Raw genomic sequence first — 18331 nt, forward strand, 5'->3', positions numbered from 1 at the left:
CACAACAAATCTGCAAAGTTTGCAACCAGACACTTTGAACCTTGCCCGAGTTCGTGCAAGACTTTGCTTGCGGCTAGGGATCGTGTGTTCGTTGATTAGACAACTGCCAGACGAAGTCTATGCACTCCACTGGTTGGCAACTTGCGTGCACCGCAAAACTGTGTTTCTGAAAATCGGACAATTTTCCCACGCCTGTGTGTATTGTGAAACTAAAGCATCGGATCCTGTTGAGTTTACTGCCATTAAGTAACAATACTGCTTTGCATTGACTTAATATAGAATAGAACAAAATAACGATACAACGACGCTACAGCTTGCTGGCGCACTGAGAAAAACCGATGTTATAAAAGTCGCTTTGTCTGAGAATCAAGGTTACAGTAAGTACCACATACGGGATGTTTATGCTTTTGAACTAGCTCAGTCAAAGTCGCCACATTGGGTGGTCACATGAGTGCAGAGGATGTCATTGCAATTATATCGAAACAAATATTTCCTCGTAGTTTTTGCACATAACCATTATGATGAATATGATTACCGTTGTATGCAAGGTTGGCCAAAGGTTTTTGGCGTTATGTAGTTTTTACTACAGCGGCGAGACGGCTTTTTCAAACAATCTTATTGGTTGAGAAAGGGGCGTGTTCTTGTGGAGGTGATTTTGTCTGTCTCATGTTAATCTTTCACATTTCATTTCATTGACGTGACCCATAGCTGTCGATCATACCATCACTTGGTCCTGCTATAAATGCACTTAGAACAGGAAAACTAGGGGGTATTTTATTGATTATGGCACACTGGTGCCTTCCAAGGTTTTCCGTCGTATTACGTTTCGAATTGTCGTCAGGTTTTCAATCCTTCAAGTAACGCAAAGCTCATCGAACTTCCAGTTCCCGCGTTAAACCCCTGCAACTACAGGGCTGGGTTGAAGTAAGCTGTCTGATCAAATAGTGCTTGGTTTTAATCCAGCGCTACCCTTCAACGTACAGGACACTAGAAGCGAAGGTCCGGATTAACAAATTTTAATTTCACAATTTTGTTACGTCACATGTTGCGTTGGTCATTGGCCACTGTCGTTTTGCTACTGTTGATATGTAACACAAACGTAAACTTATTTATCCCATTAGGCAATTGCTTTGCTGTACGGTAACATAAAAAATTCCGACATATCGTCTCATTTTCAGATTCAATCTTATATCCAAATACGTTTCAGTGCAGTTTTATCGGCTGTCAATACACTAAAGTTCTTTGAAAGACATTGTTTGTTGAATTTTTACTGCGATAAGCGATAAAATCTTTACAAAGCAAAGCGATTCGAATCATTTTATACTTTGTCAAATCCGTGAATACAATTAATCAACACAAGCGCCTGTGAAAAAAGAAATACCAACAGATTTGACAGATTAAAGGAATGCAATCAACCAAGGCTTTTAAAGTACTATCTAAGAGCGCACGTATTATAAAGTGGGAGTATAAAAAAGTGGTGCCTATATTTACATTGTTTGCGCATAGAAAGGTAACGGACAGCGAGACTTAGAAAAGTTCAGATAAAAACAACACCACAACTTGGCCATCAAATTTACAGCAACCATCGGATAGTAACAAGTCAATTGCGCACATAGAAAACATACAAAAAACAGCGGCGTGCTTAGACCGGGTACGTTAAAGTGATATCCGTTGTCGAATGTTGTTCACAAGTACCGATGACGACGAGACGCACCGTAAGCATTCTGCCAGCACGAACCGTTGTGATACTGTCTATTTTTTCACTTGAACAGTGGAAACTTTGGCGACGTCTTCTCACTTGACGAGTTCAATATTCACAACAACGTAGGATAAAATTTACGTCATTTCGCATGACGTCACCATGTGACGCCACTAAATATCAACTCAAGGGCAAATTATTTTACAAAAACACAACGCGAAATGTGACGTAGCGTTAACACTTTAAACTGCACCAAAAACTTCTTCGGTCAATATTTAACGCTCAAACTATGACGCGTGTAAAAATTGGCACAAGTTATTCACATAAAAAACAGATAAGTGTTTTTCTGTACAGAAATGCTGTTCAATAATGTGTTTGTGTGTGACGACATGAAAGTCTTTGTGAGGTAATAATGTTCAAACGCCGTCATGCTTTCCACACAGATATCAAGTTTTTGATAAAACCTTACGGTCGGTTTTAACTTCGAAACTCCAGCGTACCCGCTTTGTCTGAACCTGCAAAAAAAAAGAGTTTGAAAAATTTGGAACATTTGAAGCTGTTTAAGAAATTAGAAACCAAATAATAAAAACATATTTTCAGTAACACTTGATTTATCGTCGAAAATCTGTTGACGCATCCAAAACGTTCACCGCCAACGACATGACGTAAAAACAAGATTCCCCCCCAAAAACTTGGGTGTAACTTGCAGGAATTCTCATTTGTGGAGCTTCTGCTTCCTTAATTAAGCCAGCATCTACCTCTCTACTGGGCATTTCTACCAGCGACACCAATTTGTTGGGACAGAAAGTTAATTATTTGAAACGATTCAGATTGAATTTAGCTGGAATTCTGTTCGAATCAGAAACTGATGACGCCTCGATTTTTTTATGATTTGTAAAAACAAGCTGACTTCGATCAGAAACGTTCAGTTTGTGGAGTTTACAAGATGGTAGCGAAAGTCACTTCGTCACATGGTTCCGTGATAACACGAACAATACATAATTTTCCCCCTTTTTTTTTTACAAATTAACCCTTGGCCTACCTGCCCCGTCTATCTGGTCAAATTCGTCTTCAATGAATTCGTCGTTAACAATCGGATCACAATCCTGGTTCCGTGACGTAACAATGTGTGATCGTCTGAAGGAGAAGTTTCGAGGGTTGGCGGTAAGGAAATAGTTACTCCACCTCGAATTGCTGCGAAAATAATCGTAAAGCTATGACTTTTAGCTCTTTAAGCTCATTAACACCAAGCTAACATGTGTAATTGTAGAATGATTTCATAATTCACTACAACCGTTGCGACTGCTGTCTCGGTTTACTCCGGCAAGTCGTCTCATATAAATGTTGACAGTTTTGTGCTCTACTAATTCGATGTCGACTGTCTTTTTTACAAATTTACACAAATATTGACGAAATAAAAAATACTTAACGTTGGCAAAAACATATAAAAACCACAACATCACAACGAACAGGTCACAAAAACTTTAAATAATTTTAAATTCAACCCCCATTCTCACCTCACGTATCTTCTGACGAAGTAAAGCAGACAAACCACGAGGATAATCGAGAGGATCACGAGGATCACGATCACTCCTGGACTCACAGCAGAGGAAGGTTGAGTCACCGGTTCAACTGTTCCCTTATCTGTGACGTAACAATGCGTTTGTTACGTTTCAATGGGGGTAAAAACCTTCTCCCGAAATTTCAAATTTTTGATAGGAAAAAGTTTTCTTGTAAGTTGTAATGTAGCGAATAGTCGATTGTGACACAATAATTACCATTAATGATGTAAGGATTGACGACGTTCATGGTGTATCCCCCACCGAGGTAAAAAACCATGCCTTTATCTTTGATGAGACCATGGAGGATTTTCGCGGCCTAAATATGATAAAAGTTACTGGTTAAATAGTTTGTTGGAAATGTTACGAAACCTAATACAATTCTTAATTCAGAAGCCAATTGGTACAACAAGAAAAGAACATTCACTATTGCATGTGGTTATATCTAAAACAAGAAAGATGTATGCAAAATAAACCTGGCACAAAAGTATACGCTACCGAAATATAAAGTCATCAACCAAAATTACGTTATCTGGTAAAGCAACAAACGTTTAACAAGCAAGACTACATCTCACTTGAAAAATTTACAAAAAAATACTACAACAAATTACGATAATGCACAAGGGCAAAAACGACTTCGTTAGTTTCTCCATCATGTAAATGTATGTCATATGTTGGAAACATTTCACTGACAGGTAAAAATTCATCACTTACGTGTAGTAGATGTTCGCGGGGTGGGGTGTTATTTGACTGCGGTGAAAAATACACGGTGGCTTGGAGTGGGAGACGCGGTTCAACGAAGACATGGAAGCTGACGCCCAACAAAACCCCGTCGGCAGTCATCAAATGGATCAGTTCGGGAAGCTTTAAAAAGTGGATTTTTTTTAGGCGCCAAAATAGCTTTCAAATTAGCCAATCACAGTCGATGGCGGTGAAAGTTTCAAAATTTGGCGTGCGAGCTATAAAAATCTACAAGTCATTGAACCTACTTGTGCGTCGGCGACATATTTATATTTCAACTACAATATACGTCATTTCGTCAAGACCACACTGCCCATTGTGAAGCAAATTGTATATCATCACATATACACAGGTTGAATGAACCAGTGGAATCCAGACTGACTCAAAATGCAAAATTACACGAAGCGTGGTTTCCCCCACGAAGAAATTTGTTCCATCAGTGATACTCAAACCTATGTGTCAATGATTCCATGAGTGTCTTCAAAATCATTCGTTTAGCATGGGGTCGCACGGAATATTTATTTGAAAAGCAGGGTCGACCAAAAATTTATATTTTAAAAATTGGGACAAACAAGTTTGAGAAGCCCTGGGATCGACGACAAATCAACGACGGATAAAACTTACATTTATAATTTTACTTGTGATAATTTCACGTAAGTCCTGTAACCAGCCATGCGTGAACACACTAGAGTTGATTGGTGGAGAGCTCTTCAATGGCAGAACGACAATCTCAATGTAATCTAGAATAAACAAAGCACTGATTATTTGCCCTGTTTATTTCATAATTTTTTGCTTATTACAGTTTAATATAGATCCTTTTTTTTAATTAGAGTTACCACATAAATACTATATATGTTCATTGTACATGTATTAAATATATACATATAGATATTACATTGTAAATACATATATATATGTACATATGTATTATATTCTGTAACTGGGTTTTCAACGTTACTTAAGCTATTTAGAAACTGAAAGCTGCTAACTTGTAACCCGCCATTGAAATATAAGAAGAAAGCAGGTTAATCTCTGGTACCTTTAACAGGGATAGTTGTTCTTCCCGTGGATTGGCTAACTCGGTTGTCTGCCGTCACAACGATTCGGTGGGAGGCAACATCCGGGTGTCTGAATCGAACGACGTTTCCATGTATGAAACGGAAAGGAACCTGTTTAACAATAATCAGATATTGACAATTCAGAAGGTTTAAAAGTCCCCAGTGCAAATGATGACGACATAGAAAAGATGACGGTTTAAGTCAATTTCTCGCAGTAATTAATCACCTGTCCGTCTTTCTCCCAGAAATACCTAACTTCACCCAGCAGGGACGAAGTCCCGAGTAATCCTTGCAATGTTGAGGTTGTGGCGGTGACGTTGTAATAAGTGTTCACTTCCACCACTGGAGGGTGGTAGATATGAACTTGCTCGATCGGGTCTGGCAAAACAAATTATTATTAGCGGGCGATTTGTTTAAAGCGCCTACGTATCAATCGGGTTTCCTGGCCAGGATATCCTGGGTTCAAATCCCGGTGTGGTCAAAATTATCATTGACCCAAGCTCTGGTCGACACGACTTAAACGTGACGTGTACAGAAAACTAAAACCATTTAATCTCGGTATAATTTAACTGAAAATAATTTCCCAGTTTGATAGGAATTTAGAAGCAATCATAAAATCAAACCGTTCACATGTTTTTGTAACAAATTGAAAATCGGCAAACCTTGGAAAAATCTTTTGGTTTGATTGCGTTACAACTTACTAAATGTAAAAAACAATCTTCGAATTGGAGGATGAGATTTGATTATGATGCAACAAAGCGAACAGAAACATTTACGAATTAAACCTGTCTGTGTTTTCATTTAAACCAAAGCCCTGATGGGAAACAGGGTATAAATTACAAGGTTTTTCAGACATATTTCTAATAGACAACGAAGCAATCTCGAAGGGCGAAATATATTTCCCTGAAGGCCGATCGTGTTTCTTTTAACGTAGTTAAGTTTGTTTATTCCCACTTACACCAAATTTATTTACACTAAAACTACTTACATTAAAATCATTTACACCAAAACTACTTACACCAAAATCATTTACACCAAAACTACTTACACCAAAATGACACGAGAAGCATGGCTTCGTTCGATTGATCGTTGGGATTGACCGCACGGATTTCATAATCTCCCGGTTTTCTCGGATGGAGGGTGACAACGCTTCCGTTTCGTTTCGGTTCGACGGTTTCCGCCGGTTCCATTACCCGCCTTACCGTCAAAGCCACTGATGGACCCTAAGGAAAAACTTAACTTAGCCGAACGTCACGGAAAAGTACCCAGTCCTGCATGACAAAGTTGCGGCAAGAAAACGCGGTAAAAGACTGCAGCCATGAATTGTTGTTGTACCTTAATTTTGTTACACCTTCAATTTGAACCATGGTGGTATCAAGTGAAAAGGATATTTTCCCGGTCGAAACAACTTTAAATTTGCACAAAGGTTGCATTAAAATAAGTCTAATTAGGTCACTGTGTACCTTGCTGTCAATTATAGTAAAAACATTAAAGTTTTTCTATGTACTGTCTTTGAATTCCTTGGCACCCCATCACCAATGTAAAAAAGTGGGAAGTTAATAATTTTACCGGCTTGTACACTTTCACATCTTGTGGTACAGATATTATAATATCGTAATTTGCAACCTGAACATTACCATATTTCATTTGAAACGCAATATTAACCAAACATAACCCCCTGGCGTGAATTTATCCGGCCGAAGTAAAAACGGGCGGAAAGTACTGGTAGCGATACAGGAGAATCAGATCAAAGTAGCCGCGGAACTCTTTTATCTACACTTGACAAAATGTTTGCAGCAGCTGATGAAGCGAGATTGAGCTGGCGATAACTCGTACAAATCAAATTTTTGATGAGCCAGTCTGTCCAAAACAGTGCACCAGCATTTACTCCGTTCCCAATAAACGCCACTTACCCCCACAGCAAAATGCAATTCCTGACCGATGGCCGCCTCAGACGATATGTTAAGTAAGACCAGTCTCACGGGTGCAGATGTAGTTGTTGTGGTGGTGGGAGCAGAGGATAAAGTGGTCGGCAAGCAAGATACATTCTTCCGGTAAATCCCTTCCACATCATCATAGCAAACATCTCCAGGAATCTTCCGTAAGCTGAATCGAAGAGGAATGACGTAACAGTTTGCGTATTGAAAATACAGACAAGAAAACAAAACCTCTAAAATACAACTATTCCTAATCAAAAGCCAGGCTGATCCTGTAGTAAAAAGCTACCGCTCTTTTTAGTGTGATTACGAAAGTTACAGTGATCGCAGTTTAGGTTGGATCCCAATATTTCAATTTTTAAAGTCACCTAAAATAGAAAAGTGGAATTTGTGGAAAACAGACATTTTAACCCCAAATGCAAAAGTCGTCACTTCAGAGTTTTTAAGTTTTCAAATGAAGTCTCACAGGATTATCACGAAATGGATACTTACACCAGCCAGGACATCAACATTATTAGGTATATCACGATAAACCGCGATATTTTTGCGGATTGAACGCCGGAAACCTCCCCCCTTTGTGGGGAGTGTGTGATTGCAAGATGCCAGATTGTTTTAAATGAGAGAATTTGTTTTAGGAGTGTTTATTAGCTTTTCTGTGCAACAACACCAACCTAATTGTGATTCTTTCTGTATAAATTTCGTGACAAAACGGCGAACTTTAAATAGAACAGCATTATGTGCATTATATATACAGGATACCTGTTGTGAAGCGGTTGCAACCTACGCATGTTCAAAGCAGCTTTGTTTGGCATACCCGCTTATCTTTATGTCATTATTGGTTGTCAGGATAGCAGTTTCTTAAGCACTTGACAAGAGACAATTATTTTGTGTTGATTTAACTTTGCAGACATCAGAAAGAGAAACTGGAAATTTAAAGTTGGTGCTTTTATCATCACTTTCTGCCAGAAAAAGCCAATTCAGGTTGGCAAACCGTTCGACAACTACGTCATCAAACAGAAACTGATTACGGTCTTCGTGAAATCGATTCTTTAAACATTTGCAAACCAGTTAACGTTGTTTGTTTTGTAGCAACACGAAGACAACCCTAGTCTATAGGAATAATCAAATTTCTCACCCAGAGAAAACCTCCTGGAGTTGATTCACGCATTTGCTCGGTGGAGAATGCTGATAATCCGACTCAGAATCGTCGAAATCTTCATCACCATCACCGTCATCAATGATCGAACCGATATTATCGAACGGGGGGTTGTCAACTAAACATTCCCCTTTCGTCGTACGAAAATAACCGAATGCGCTGAAACAAACAATGGTAAATTGTTACGTAACAAAGCACTTAAAATCGAAAAAGGAGCCGTGGTCAAGGCACTCAATCTCAATGTATTTACTCTGGAATGTACAGCGCGCGAGCTTACAATCGATACACAATACGCTATCCAGTTTGCGGTTTACGTACAAGACAAAAACGTATCCGGTAGCTTACCACTCGTAGTCTTTCTCCGAACACTTGCAGGCCACTTTCGATGAGCGTCGTTTGTAGTCAGGCCCGATAAGACAATGGGTTGAATTGACTCGTTCAAATTGTTGAATCATTCCCAGATGGCAGTTGTCGATGTCGGGGATGTTACTTACTTTGTTGATGACAGACTGCAACAAAGATTTCATTTTTTTAGATGTTTTCAGTTTTTTTTATCGTTTTCTCATTTTTTTATCATTTTCTCTAGTTACCAAAACAAAAAGAAACAAAGCACAGCGTTGAGCTGATGCGTTAGTGCCAGGTTCAATGTCACACAAAAGAGACATCTTTAAATAATAAAACTTCAACAGTATATAAATGATTGGAAATCTGAGTGACTTTTTGAGTGAAATGTTTTGAGTGACAAACTGAGTGAAGAAACTGGGTGTGGTTTGACATTTTAAAGTCGATCGGAACAAAGGTTAAAGTAACGGAAAATCCAGCCACCACATCCAACAACACTAGAAACCACATGAGTTACCGTGTATGTCCAGTTGACGAAATCGTTTGGATGGATACATTTACGCGGGACAAGAGGCGACAGATCGAGAGAAAACAACTTCCAGTTGTCTCTGTAGTTCTTGTGACCGAACAATCTACAAACAATCGGAATTTCGCGTAAAACTTACAACGATCCAAACGCAAAAATGCACTTATAAACAAAAATACCAGAATACAAAGCTTAAAGTATAAGCAATAAATTTTGTAACACATACGCTAATGGAGCGTATTTTGCCTCTGTGTTGGCAACACAATGGTTGTGGTGTTACAGGCTAATTCCGCAACACAAGCGTTTTTGTTCACAATAGAGGCTGTTGTTGCTATGACCTTGCTTTGTAAATAGAACCAGAAGACAAGGTTTGCTTACGTGAATATATGAGTGTATTCCCCTGGCTCTGTTAGCAACCCATCTACGTTAATTGCCTCGTGGCTGAAATTGTGCGTAGACCAAGTTCGCCCGATATCGTTGCTGAAACTGAAATTGAAAGGTAATTTTATGTAGCAAGTTTTTGCCGGGCAACTTAAATCCAGTGGGATTCTACGTAAGAGATAAGGGAATGTGTTTTATGGCATCGACAGAAGACCACAAATATTTGCTGATGATTAAGTCGTAAATCGTCCGGTGTCTCTCCTTACGTTTAGGGCCGTGTTTTTCAACCAATGGAACAGAGCGCTGTTTTTAGGGTAAACCACGGAGCTAAATTAAAATCATGTCAGAATACAAACGACAAGCCAAGCTCTTGAGTTAGTGGGCAACTTTACTCTGCGCTACATGCGTAACGTAAAAGTTGGAGAAACAATGCGCCATACCTGTTTTCCTAAATGTTAAACTAGGTTTGTGACAAAAGTTTATGCAGTTTTTCTGAGAAAAGTGCAATACGTCAAAATACTACTGAACACTATACAGTATGTACACTTACTGCAATGTTGTTATTGGCTTCAAAAAAATCATTTGAACAGCAACCAGAATCGCGCCGTGGTCGGCGGCGACGAACAAATGTCTTTTCATGAGAACTTCCTTCCAAGTTTGACCGGCGTCGTTGCTTACGTACAAGTTGACTTTCGACGGCGCGTCTTCCAGGGTTCGTCCAACCGAACCTACACATATTCACGCACAATCAACATAACTCAACATTCGCTGATTCGAGATGTCGGAGTCGTAATGTTATTTTTTGCTTTGGCAAGCACGACCGGGCGTTTTCTAACACTACCGAGCGTTTTCTGTTTCTACGTGAGGAAATCACCGTCACCATGGTTACATACACAAAAAACACGGTATAATTGCTTTCCCTTATGGTTAGTCTTCATCAGTGCAGCAGTTTTTGTGGCCATATACGAACGATTGGATTTGAATATCAACTACTACTTACCGTGGCTAATAACAAGGCCAGGAATTGTTGTTTTGCTGAACATTCCAGGCATGTAATATCCAGACTTGGTTTGACTCATCGCCACATGGAGGTTCAAGGTGCAAGATTGCTAAAAACACAATAGTTTCATGTTTTATTTTATTTTCAACTAGTTTAATGAAATAAAACGTTGCCAGTGTTCTAGAAGTGGTGGCAAGTTTAAATGCTTAACATCACCTATATTAATTAAATTTATATATTTTTATGATTTTTTCAAGTTGATGGGAGAGGCTTATTCCACTTACGCAGTTAGGGTATGGGACACCTTTGGCATCCATTTTGGGTGGTGATAAAGACTGCCAAGTTCTTCCGTGGTCAACACTAACTTTAGACTGGTTCACATAATAATGATTTCGAACATTCGCGATAAATGTTCCGGTGACCGCCTTGACCTGCAACATAACAACTTTTCTTAATTATATTTGGCAAACGGAAGAATGGAAAATTGCCTTCATCTAACTTGGCTGTGAAGCCTGTGTATTTTATGAAGAAAACTTGTCGGTATAATAATCGATCTGTTGTATCAACCAAGAAATAGACAGTAAATTATTTATTATAATCCAAAACTACTCATTGATTTTTCTGTAGTACATCGAGTGTATCAATTTGGTTCAAACATAGAAAAGAGACAAACAGTCTCAAAATCCTACACCCTGACCTTGGGAATGACTTAACATCAACATAATATAATAGAAAAACGTGGATATAAGATTTCTATGGTCATATTAGCAGCGACTACATAAATTCACATCCAATTTTGTTATTAGTTTTCATGTGTGGGCTTCAACAGTTTTGAGAATTTCAATGAATCACTCATTTTTTGTGTCACCTGTGGTTGGGAGAAATGGAATGAGATTGTTCATCACTATGACATCACAAACAGGAAGTTTATTCACCACAATGGGGCTTAAACTTTAAAATTAAGTCGGTTCTTGCATATTAAATAGACCTTTTTCTTCTTAAACACTCAATAGTTGTGGTTTTAAAGGATCAATTGAGTATAAAAAACTAAAGGTTTAGGGGTCAAATTCATGAAACTGTGCAGAGTTACAATCAGGTGTGAATTTAAGAGTCACCTACAACAGCTTGGAATGAGCTAGTCGTGGTAACCGAGCACCACAATCTCTTCACACTTGAAATTTCACCCTACGTGCAGATGCTCTGAAGCGGTCAAGCATAAAATGTGGCAATTTCGAGTGATGAAGCGCAGATATTATGTCTCAGCCACAACTTGATAATGGGGCTTTATCTACCGATAAACAAAATTTGGGCTTGCACTGAGAAAAGAGGCAAACTGAAAACTTCAAAAAAAGGAGGGCATTTGTAATAAGCATATGAAGAGGAATCTCAAAACAGTTTTACTATATCTTGATATCCACTATTTTGTTGATACATTGACACAAAAACACAATCTTTGGATTTTCATAATTTGTTACCTTTAGAAATCTGAATGCAACAATTAAAAACACGTAGGCACATCTTATACAGCAACTACAACCACGATGTCCATTTTATCATGAGCATGTAGTGACATAAAAGAGGGGCGTTCCATCCCAACAAAACAACAATGCAGAGAACTTTCTATACCATTGACTTGTTATTGTGGCAGCGAGGGTGCTACTGTTGAGATTCTTTACACAAAAACCACAGAACTCATGGGATTGCTTGTCTTGAGGCATTTAATTCACACACAGAGGAATGTTCATACTTCAAAGAGATGTTGGGAAGTTGAGTCAATATAATGGCGCGTTGAGAGACATATTTCCCAGGGTTTTTTATTGGATAATGTTATTGAACTTAGGGACTTTAAAAAAAAACTTGCCGGCTTGTTTTCAAAAGAATGCAATTTTATTCCTGTTGCTGTTACAGTTTCTTAAAGTTTTTTTAATTGGTCATGAGACAGTTTATTTCAAAATAACAACGGCCATCACGTTAAATCCTGTGCCAAATACATGTTTATTTAAACTGGAAACAATCATACCTGGTGTATGTCGACAGTAAACACTTCATCGTCTCCAGATTTGCGTCCAAAGTAACGGACATTGGTCAGCGACAAAGTGAAAAAGTTTCCTGCAATATCAGAGAAATACAGATCGGTTTGTGGGTCCAAGTTCGAGTGTTTCACTCCCACCACCACTGTTCCACTGCCCGAGCTCACAATGTGAAAATCCTGCATTGAATGAAAGAAATCCAGTAAAAAAAATATATGAAATTTTTTCCCCTGAAAATTTAGTCTCTGGTATGTTTGAAGTAAAATAGTTTTATCAACAAAAACTTGCATTTAAACAAAAATGTTCAGATTTGTGTTATTTTATGAATATATAATTAAACTATTGTGGGTAATAGAGTTGTTTTTAATCTATTTGCTTTTTTTTTAGTACAGTAGTCAGCTTCATATCCATATGTGTAATAAAATGTTGGAATTATAACGACATATAAAACCATAAATTCACCATGGCAATATTCAATCTTGACTTAGGTTTAAATTCTAAATTAAAAGTTCAATACATCCACTGTGACTGGTGTGTAAATAGCATGAGTATGTAAGTTGGACAAATAGTGAGTAGATTGTGAATAGGTACCGACCGTCTGTTCATTGCTGGCTGAAAACCTGGCACGTACAAACTTTCCACGTTTGAATGAGACAAACAACTTCTCACGTGCACCGGATTTCTGCAAAACAAGTTTCAACGTTGTTCAAAAACAAGACTTATATCCGTACGTCCCAAAACACAGTGAGTGGCTGTTTTGTATGGATTACATATAAGATGGAACAACTATGCAGATTTCCATTATTCTTATGACATGTTTTGCCACAAAACCCATGTATATTCAGGAGTTAATCATTACCGCACAACTTGGAGCAAATAAATTTAAATGCAGGTTTGGGTATTTCAGATTATCACATAAATATGTAATGCAGTGTGTAAAACATGAGAAGTATTTGGACAAAAGGTTGCAACTAGTCTATGTGTGGTCCTAATGTGGTTTCCAGGTGCCGCCAAACACGCTACAAATATTTTCATATCTAGACTTGGATGGGCTTCGTTGTAAGGCGACCACAATAACAAGTCTAGGAATGATAACTTGGGTAAGTTTTGTGCATAAGAGTGAAGACCGATAAGTGTTGCCCGAATTACATCAAAATAAGCAACACCTCTACATTAATTTCCAAGTATTTAACTGTCTAAATAGTCAGTTCCATGACAGACTGGAATGAAATACATACAGGAAGGTGTATATGTGATGCTACGATGACACGAAGTCAGTTTAGCATTGAAAGCATGCAGTCAATGGCTGACAAAATGAAAGGTTACATTTCCATATGGAGCAGACAAACCTGTACAAATGTATAGTTGTTCTGCACCACCAAAGAATCCATTTCCATATTACTCAAATCATCGCAATGTTGTTGAAATGCTGTTGGTGTGCAATAGGGCACAGTACAGGATTTTACTAAGTAGCGATCTAAATAACACAACATAATTAGGATTAAAAGCAGGTTAAATGGTGACATATATAATGAGTTAAGGAGCTTACCCTAACATTGAAAAATATTCGCTTTCTTTGTTATTAAGTCAGTTGTTAATATAGTAACGAATAAGCTGTTGAAAATGTTAAACTATTGTTTTGAACATGAACAAACACAATTACAAAGTTGGTTGTGGCAGAGTATGAATACAGAATTGTTGCATGCACGAATGATTTTCAAAGCAATAATATATTTTCACAGGAAGAAATATTCATAGTTGTACATATGGCGCCATAAAGTATGCAACTGTTAGATTCAAGAGCACCCTTCCTTGCACAACCAGACACTTTGGGTTGTAGGTCATGTTGGCGACGTTTACCGCACCATATAACAATTACATTGTAAACCATACAGAAACCAAACAAACCACTAAAAACTGGAGTAGCCGTTGGCATTAAACCATTCCAAGCAGTGTGACTGGCAGAAGAGAAATTATAATTAGATTGAAAAATATTTACTAACTTAATGGCAGAACGTTGTAATCTTGATATTCCATGTGGACAACAGTATTGGATTCATCCACGCCTTTCACATACCAGAAGTATCTGAATAAATGTCAAAATGATAAAAATTTTTGAAGCATGTATTTTTGCCACTTAAAAACATGAATCTTTTAAATTTTTGTGGTTTATAAATCCACAGCTAAAAAAAATGGAATAAGTTGCAACTCAATAATAACAAGATATATGGCTTCTAGAAACGTATGTTTCACATATCTTAAAAATTTGTAATATATTCACTTTGTGGTTGAACAGCAACACACAGGCCACGCTAATTACTTAACAGAGAAATTTGCAGAGTTCGGAGTGAGTCTGTCATGCTAGATAAATAATTCATGAGATAATAAGGCCACAAGGACGTGCTAATGCTTTTGAAACAGATCTGGATACAATGGATTAACCTACCGGTCCTTCGTCACCCCATCTTGCAGATGCCTCCAAGACTTCCCCAAATCTTGCGACGAGTAAAGCTAGAGCAGTAGTTTAATTTGTTATTATATGTGCATTTAGGTTGATAAGGTAAATTTTATACTAGCTATATGGACCACATTATTTGTGGTAATATTTATAAATTTAATACTATTTTGATAGTGAAGTGACAATCACACATGACACGAAAAACTGAATTATTTTCAGTGTTGAACTTTTTTTTAGTTGCAGTGTGAATATTTATATACATTAAACTCCAGAATTCGGCAAAATCAACTTTCTGATTAAATCTACATTTCACCAACAAATATTATACAAACTTTGGATGAACATATTTCTTTATGTCTAATTGTGGCGCAGTTTGGCTTTGAAATATGCTTGACGAGGATGTGGGTTTTACAAAACCGACAACTTGTAAATTGACTTGGATGTAAAAAAGGACTTTAGCTGCCAAGCATGTTGCCTCTGGCTACAGGTGTCACATCTAGAGTTTTAGTTTTGTAACCACAAGACTGAGCTTGATAAGGAGTGCATTCAGTAAATCAAACTTTACTTGTCAACGCGAAATCACTTTTCACATTTCCAGTTCAGTGTAATTGGTAGAGAAGGCTTCTTTGAATAACAGGGCTATGCTTTGTATATATATGTATAATTTATAATGCAGATTCAATGCAATACTGGTTTATCATTTGGAAATTCCTAATTTAAAATCAAGGGTATGAATTATACCCTCTAACAAAAAGTGCATATACTAGATAGAACAAAAACAAACAAACCAAAACTGCACTATAATTATGAATAGGGATTACATCATGTGTTTTGTTTGTATCAGCTACTCACTGCCTTTGCTGATTTGTCGTATCCAAGTAACCAGTCAGATTGGTCGGGATGGAATTCAATTTTGTCAATACTGAATTGAATTGTGTAGGGTGTGTACGACTCTCCTTCATTCGTTGAAACCCACAACCGCCTCGAAGTGTTGAAAGTATCGATAAAAATCACCTGTCAAATAAAGTCGACTTCCACTTTAAGGCTCTCTGTAATATGGTGATGGCAAGTATTTCATTTTAGGCTGGTTAATGCAGAGGCTCTGTTATTTAGTGTCATAAACTTTCTTAAAAAGTTCTTAAATTCTCTTGACTTTTGTCAAAAGTCATTTTTTTACAAAAGAGTGCCTAATCAAGAGAACTTAGTTTGTATACTTATAAAGACTGATGCGGCATGTTTATTAATTTCTTAAAAAGGTTAAATGTGTATAAGAATTGAATTATGGTAGAGTTGTGAAAGATGGCTTTTAAATGGCAAAAACAAATTCAAAATACCTTTGTTTTATTGGTCGGACACACAAAGTAACTTTGCAAAACTGTGTTTTTATCAAACAGGTTCTTTGGGCTTTGTTGGTTTACATAGGTATGACCATAGTTATCCGACCTGCAAATAATATCATTTTATCCAGTGCTGATAACTATACAATAAAAATAAACAATTTATAAGGAAGGTAAACATGGCATTAGCACCAAGAAAACCTTGTAGGTTATCCAGCAAGATACCAATGCAATAATATAACCATTATTTTTTTATTTCTTTGCACATTAAATAACTGCACCCATACCTCCATGGAGTGCTGTGGGTAATTCTTCCCCCAGGTGAGTGGTCTTTCCTTCTTGTCAGAATAAAAATTACCTGCAACAAAAATTAACCAAATCCTCATAAAAATCAAACACACATTTATAACAATCTTGTAACTGACAAGTTTTAAGTCAGAAAATCAAACAGAGCAAAACAGTGAAATTGTAAAAAAAAATGATATACCTCCAATATACAAAGTGAAATTAAAAACAAAACTGTGTGAATGCGAAAGAAGTTTGACATTTTTTCTGACCTTACTGTAGTTTCCAGACCAATGGATAAGTGCTTGGTTGTGACTCGTGTCATTTCCCAAATCAAACTTGTGAACGTCCAGGTCTTCACTACTTGTGGGAGGTTTACTTGGAGCAGGTTTTATGCTTGGGCTTCGTCTTTTCCGATTGAGAAACCGTTGAAACCTGATCAGTGGAAAATGTTTAACATTTAACTTTTTTCTGTAATGCGTGTACATCCAGAAATTACACATCCATAAACTTCTTTTTTTTAAAAAAATAAAACAATAAATACTCAAATAAAATGTATCATTGTCTTAATTAGTTCCTTAATACAATCCAAAATTCACAATTTACCGCATTAATTATTAATTCATTTGTCATTAGGCTACCTTTGTAAATGAGGATTTCCAAAGTGTTCATAAGTTGATTTCATTGATATAACCGTTGGTTGTACGGACGTTGAAAATTCTTCCCATTCACTTGAATATATCCTTCCGTATGCATATTCCAGGCTTATTAATCCAATAATTGTAACACAAATACAAAACTTCATGGCTGTTGAATTGTCCCAAACACAGCAGCTGGTTTCTTCTTGTTTTTTCTTCCAGAACAAAAATTAAATACAAAATTTCATTACAACTTCTTGGAACAAATTTAAATCTAAAAAATCATACGTTAGAACGTTGTGTTGTTGAATTCAAATTTGTGGTATTTTCGTTGTTATCTACCAAACACAAATTAAATATCTGGCGAAATTGAAATAATTTTGTTTCATTTCAAATTTCTCAGTGTTTCGCTTTTGTACGTAGGTAATAAACTTTATTTTTTCAGCGCAACTTTTTTTCCAAAACCCCGCAGTAAAACTTAATGTGCGATACTGATCTTAGAGTTGGCACAGAAACCAACAAATGTCAAGTTTCTGATCTAAACTCAGCTGACGCAAGAACGACCATAAACCCAAACCACTTCAACAAGACAAACACCTTTTTGTGACGTATTGAAGGCGAGAATTCTGGAATTTCGTCTTTTTTCACTGTTTTGTTTTACGTCACGCTTTAGTGATTTTGTGTAACGCCTGCCACCAAATATGATATCTATTGAGAAAACTTATTTGTCTTCAAATCCAGCGACGCTTCTGTTTTATAACATTCTGAGATAGTGACTCTCAACCTTTAATAGTATTAGAGCCAATTTTAAAACCTTAAGTTCGCAAGGAGTCGCATGAAAGCAGGGCTCTCGTAGCAGACGTAACGCCCTAAAGACCTTTTTCGTGAGCAGACGCTTGGAAGGACCCAAAGTTTTCCAACAAATTTAGTTTTCTGGCGACAAACAAACCGAAAAAAGCACTTTATTAATCAGGTCCCGCATTTTCTTAGGCCGGGTCCACACTCACGCTTTGCGCCGGCGGATTCTTTGTTTGTTTCATTATACGCCGGCGTGCGGGCGTACGCTCGGGACAATGAAACAATCAAAGAATCGGCCGGCGCAAAGCGTGAGTGTGGACCCGGCCTTATATACGTCCTGAGACTGGGAGCGGATTAATATCACTGCTCTGAGATCAGATAATAGA

The 18331-nt window shown here is 37.4% G+C and overlaps 1 protein-coding gene across 1 annotated transcript; it reads right to left on the reverse strand.

Annotated features, from left to right (window-relative positions):
* Positions 1-1224: 1224 nt before the first annotated feature.
* LOC145901339 (VPS10 domain-containing receptor SorCS2-like) lies at positions 1225-17417 on the reverse strand. Its single transcript, XM_082988971.1, has 27 exons — positions 17151-17417; positions 16782-16944; positions 16512-16582; positions 16222-16330; positions 15740-15901; positions 14876-14940; positions 14433-14515; positions 13779-13906; positions 13025-13111; positions 12420-12608; positions 10684-10830; positions 10400-10508; positions 9950-10127; positions 9397-9504; positions 9010-9124; positions 8496-8659; positions 8130-8309; positions 6971-7163; positions 6106-6280; positions 5284-5435; positions 5039-5168; positions 4624-4739; positions 3973-4122; positions 3478-3577; positions 3217-3343; positions 2742-2893; positions 1225-2214 (listed from the first exon to the last, which is right to left on the reverse strand). The coding sequence occupies exons 1-27, from the start codon at positions 17312-17314 to the stop codon at positions 2177-2179; spliced, it is 3555 nt and encodes a 1184-aa protein (XP_082845097.1). The 5' UTR covers positions 17315-17417; the 3' UTR covers positions 1225-2176.
* Positions 17418-18331: the final 914 nt, after the last annotated feature.

This window comes from Ascidia mentula, chromosome 5, assembly GCF_947561715.1.
Source record: "Ascidia mentula chromosome 5, kaAscMent1.1, whole genome shotgun sequence".
Taxonomy (NCBI): domain Eukaryota; kingdom Metazoa; phylum Chordata; class Ascidiacea; order Phlebobranchia; family Ascidiidae; genus Ascidia; species Ascidia mentula.

What these genes read in the sequence shown, in the direction of transcription:
- LOC145901339 (XM_082988971.1), bottom strand. Translation starts at nt 17,314, where the DNA reads ATGAAGTTTTGTATTTGTGTTACAATTATTGGATTAATAAGCCTGGAA. An exon ending in ACCCACAGCACTCCATGGAG is followed by an intron (nt 16,331 to 16,511) that starts GTATGGGTGCAG and finishes TATTATTTGCAG; the next exon opens with GTCGGATAACTATGGTCATA. An exon ending in AACAACTATCCCTGTTAAAG is followed by an intron (nt 4,740 to 5,038) that starts GTACCAGAGATT and finishes TGTTTATTCTAG; the next exon opens with ATTACATTGAGATTGTCGTT.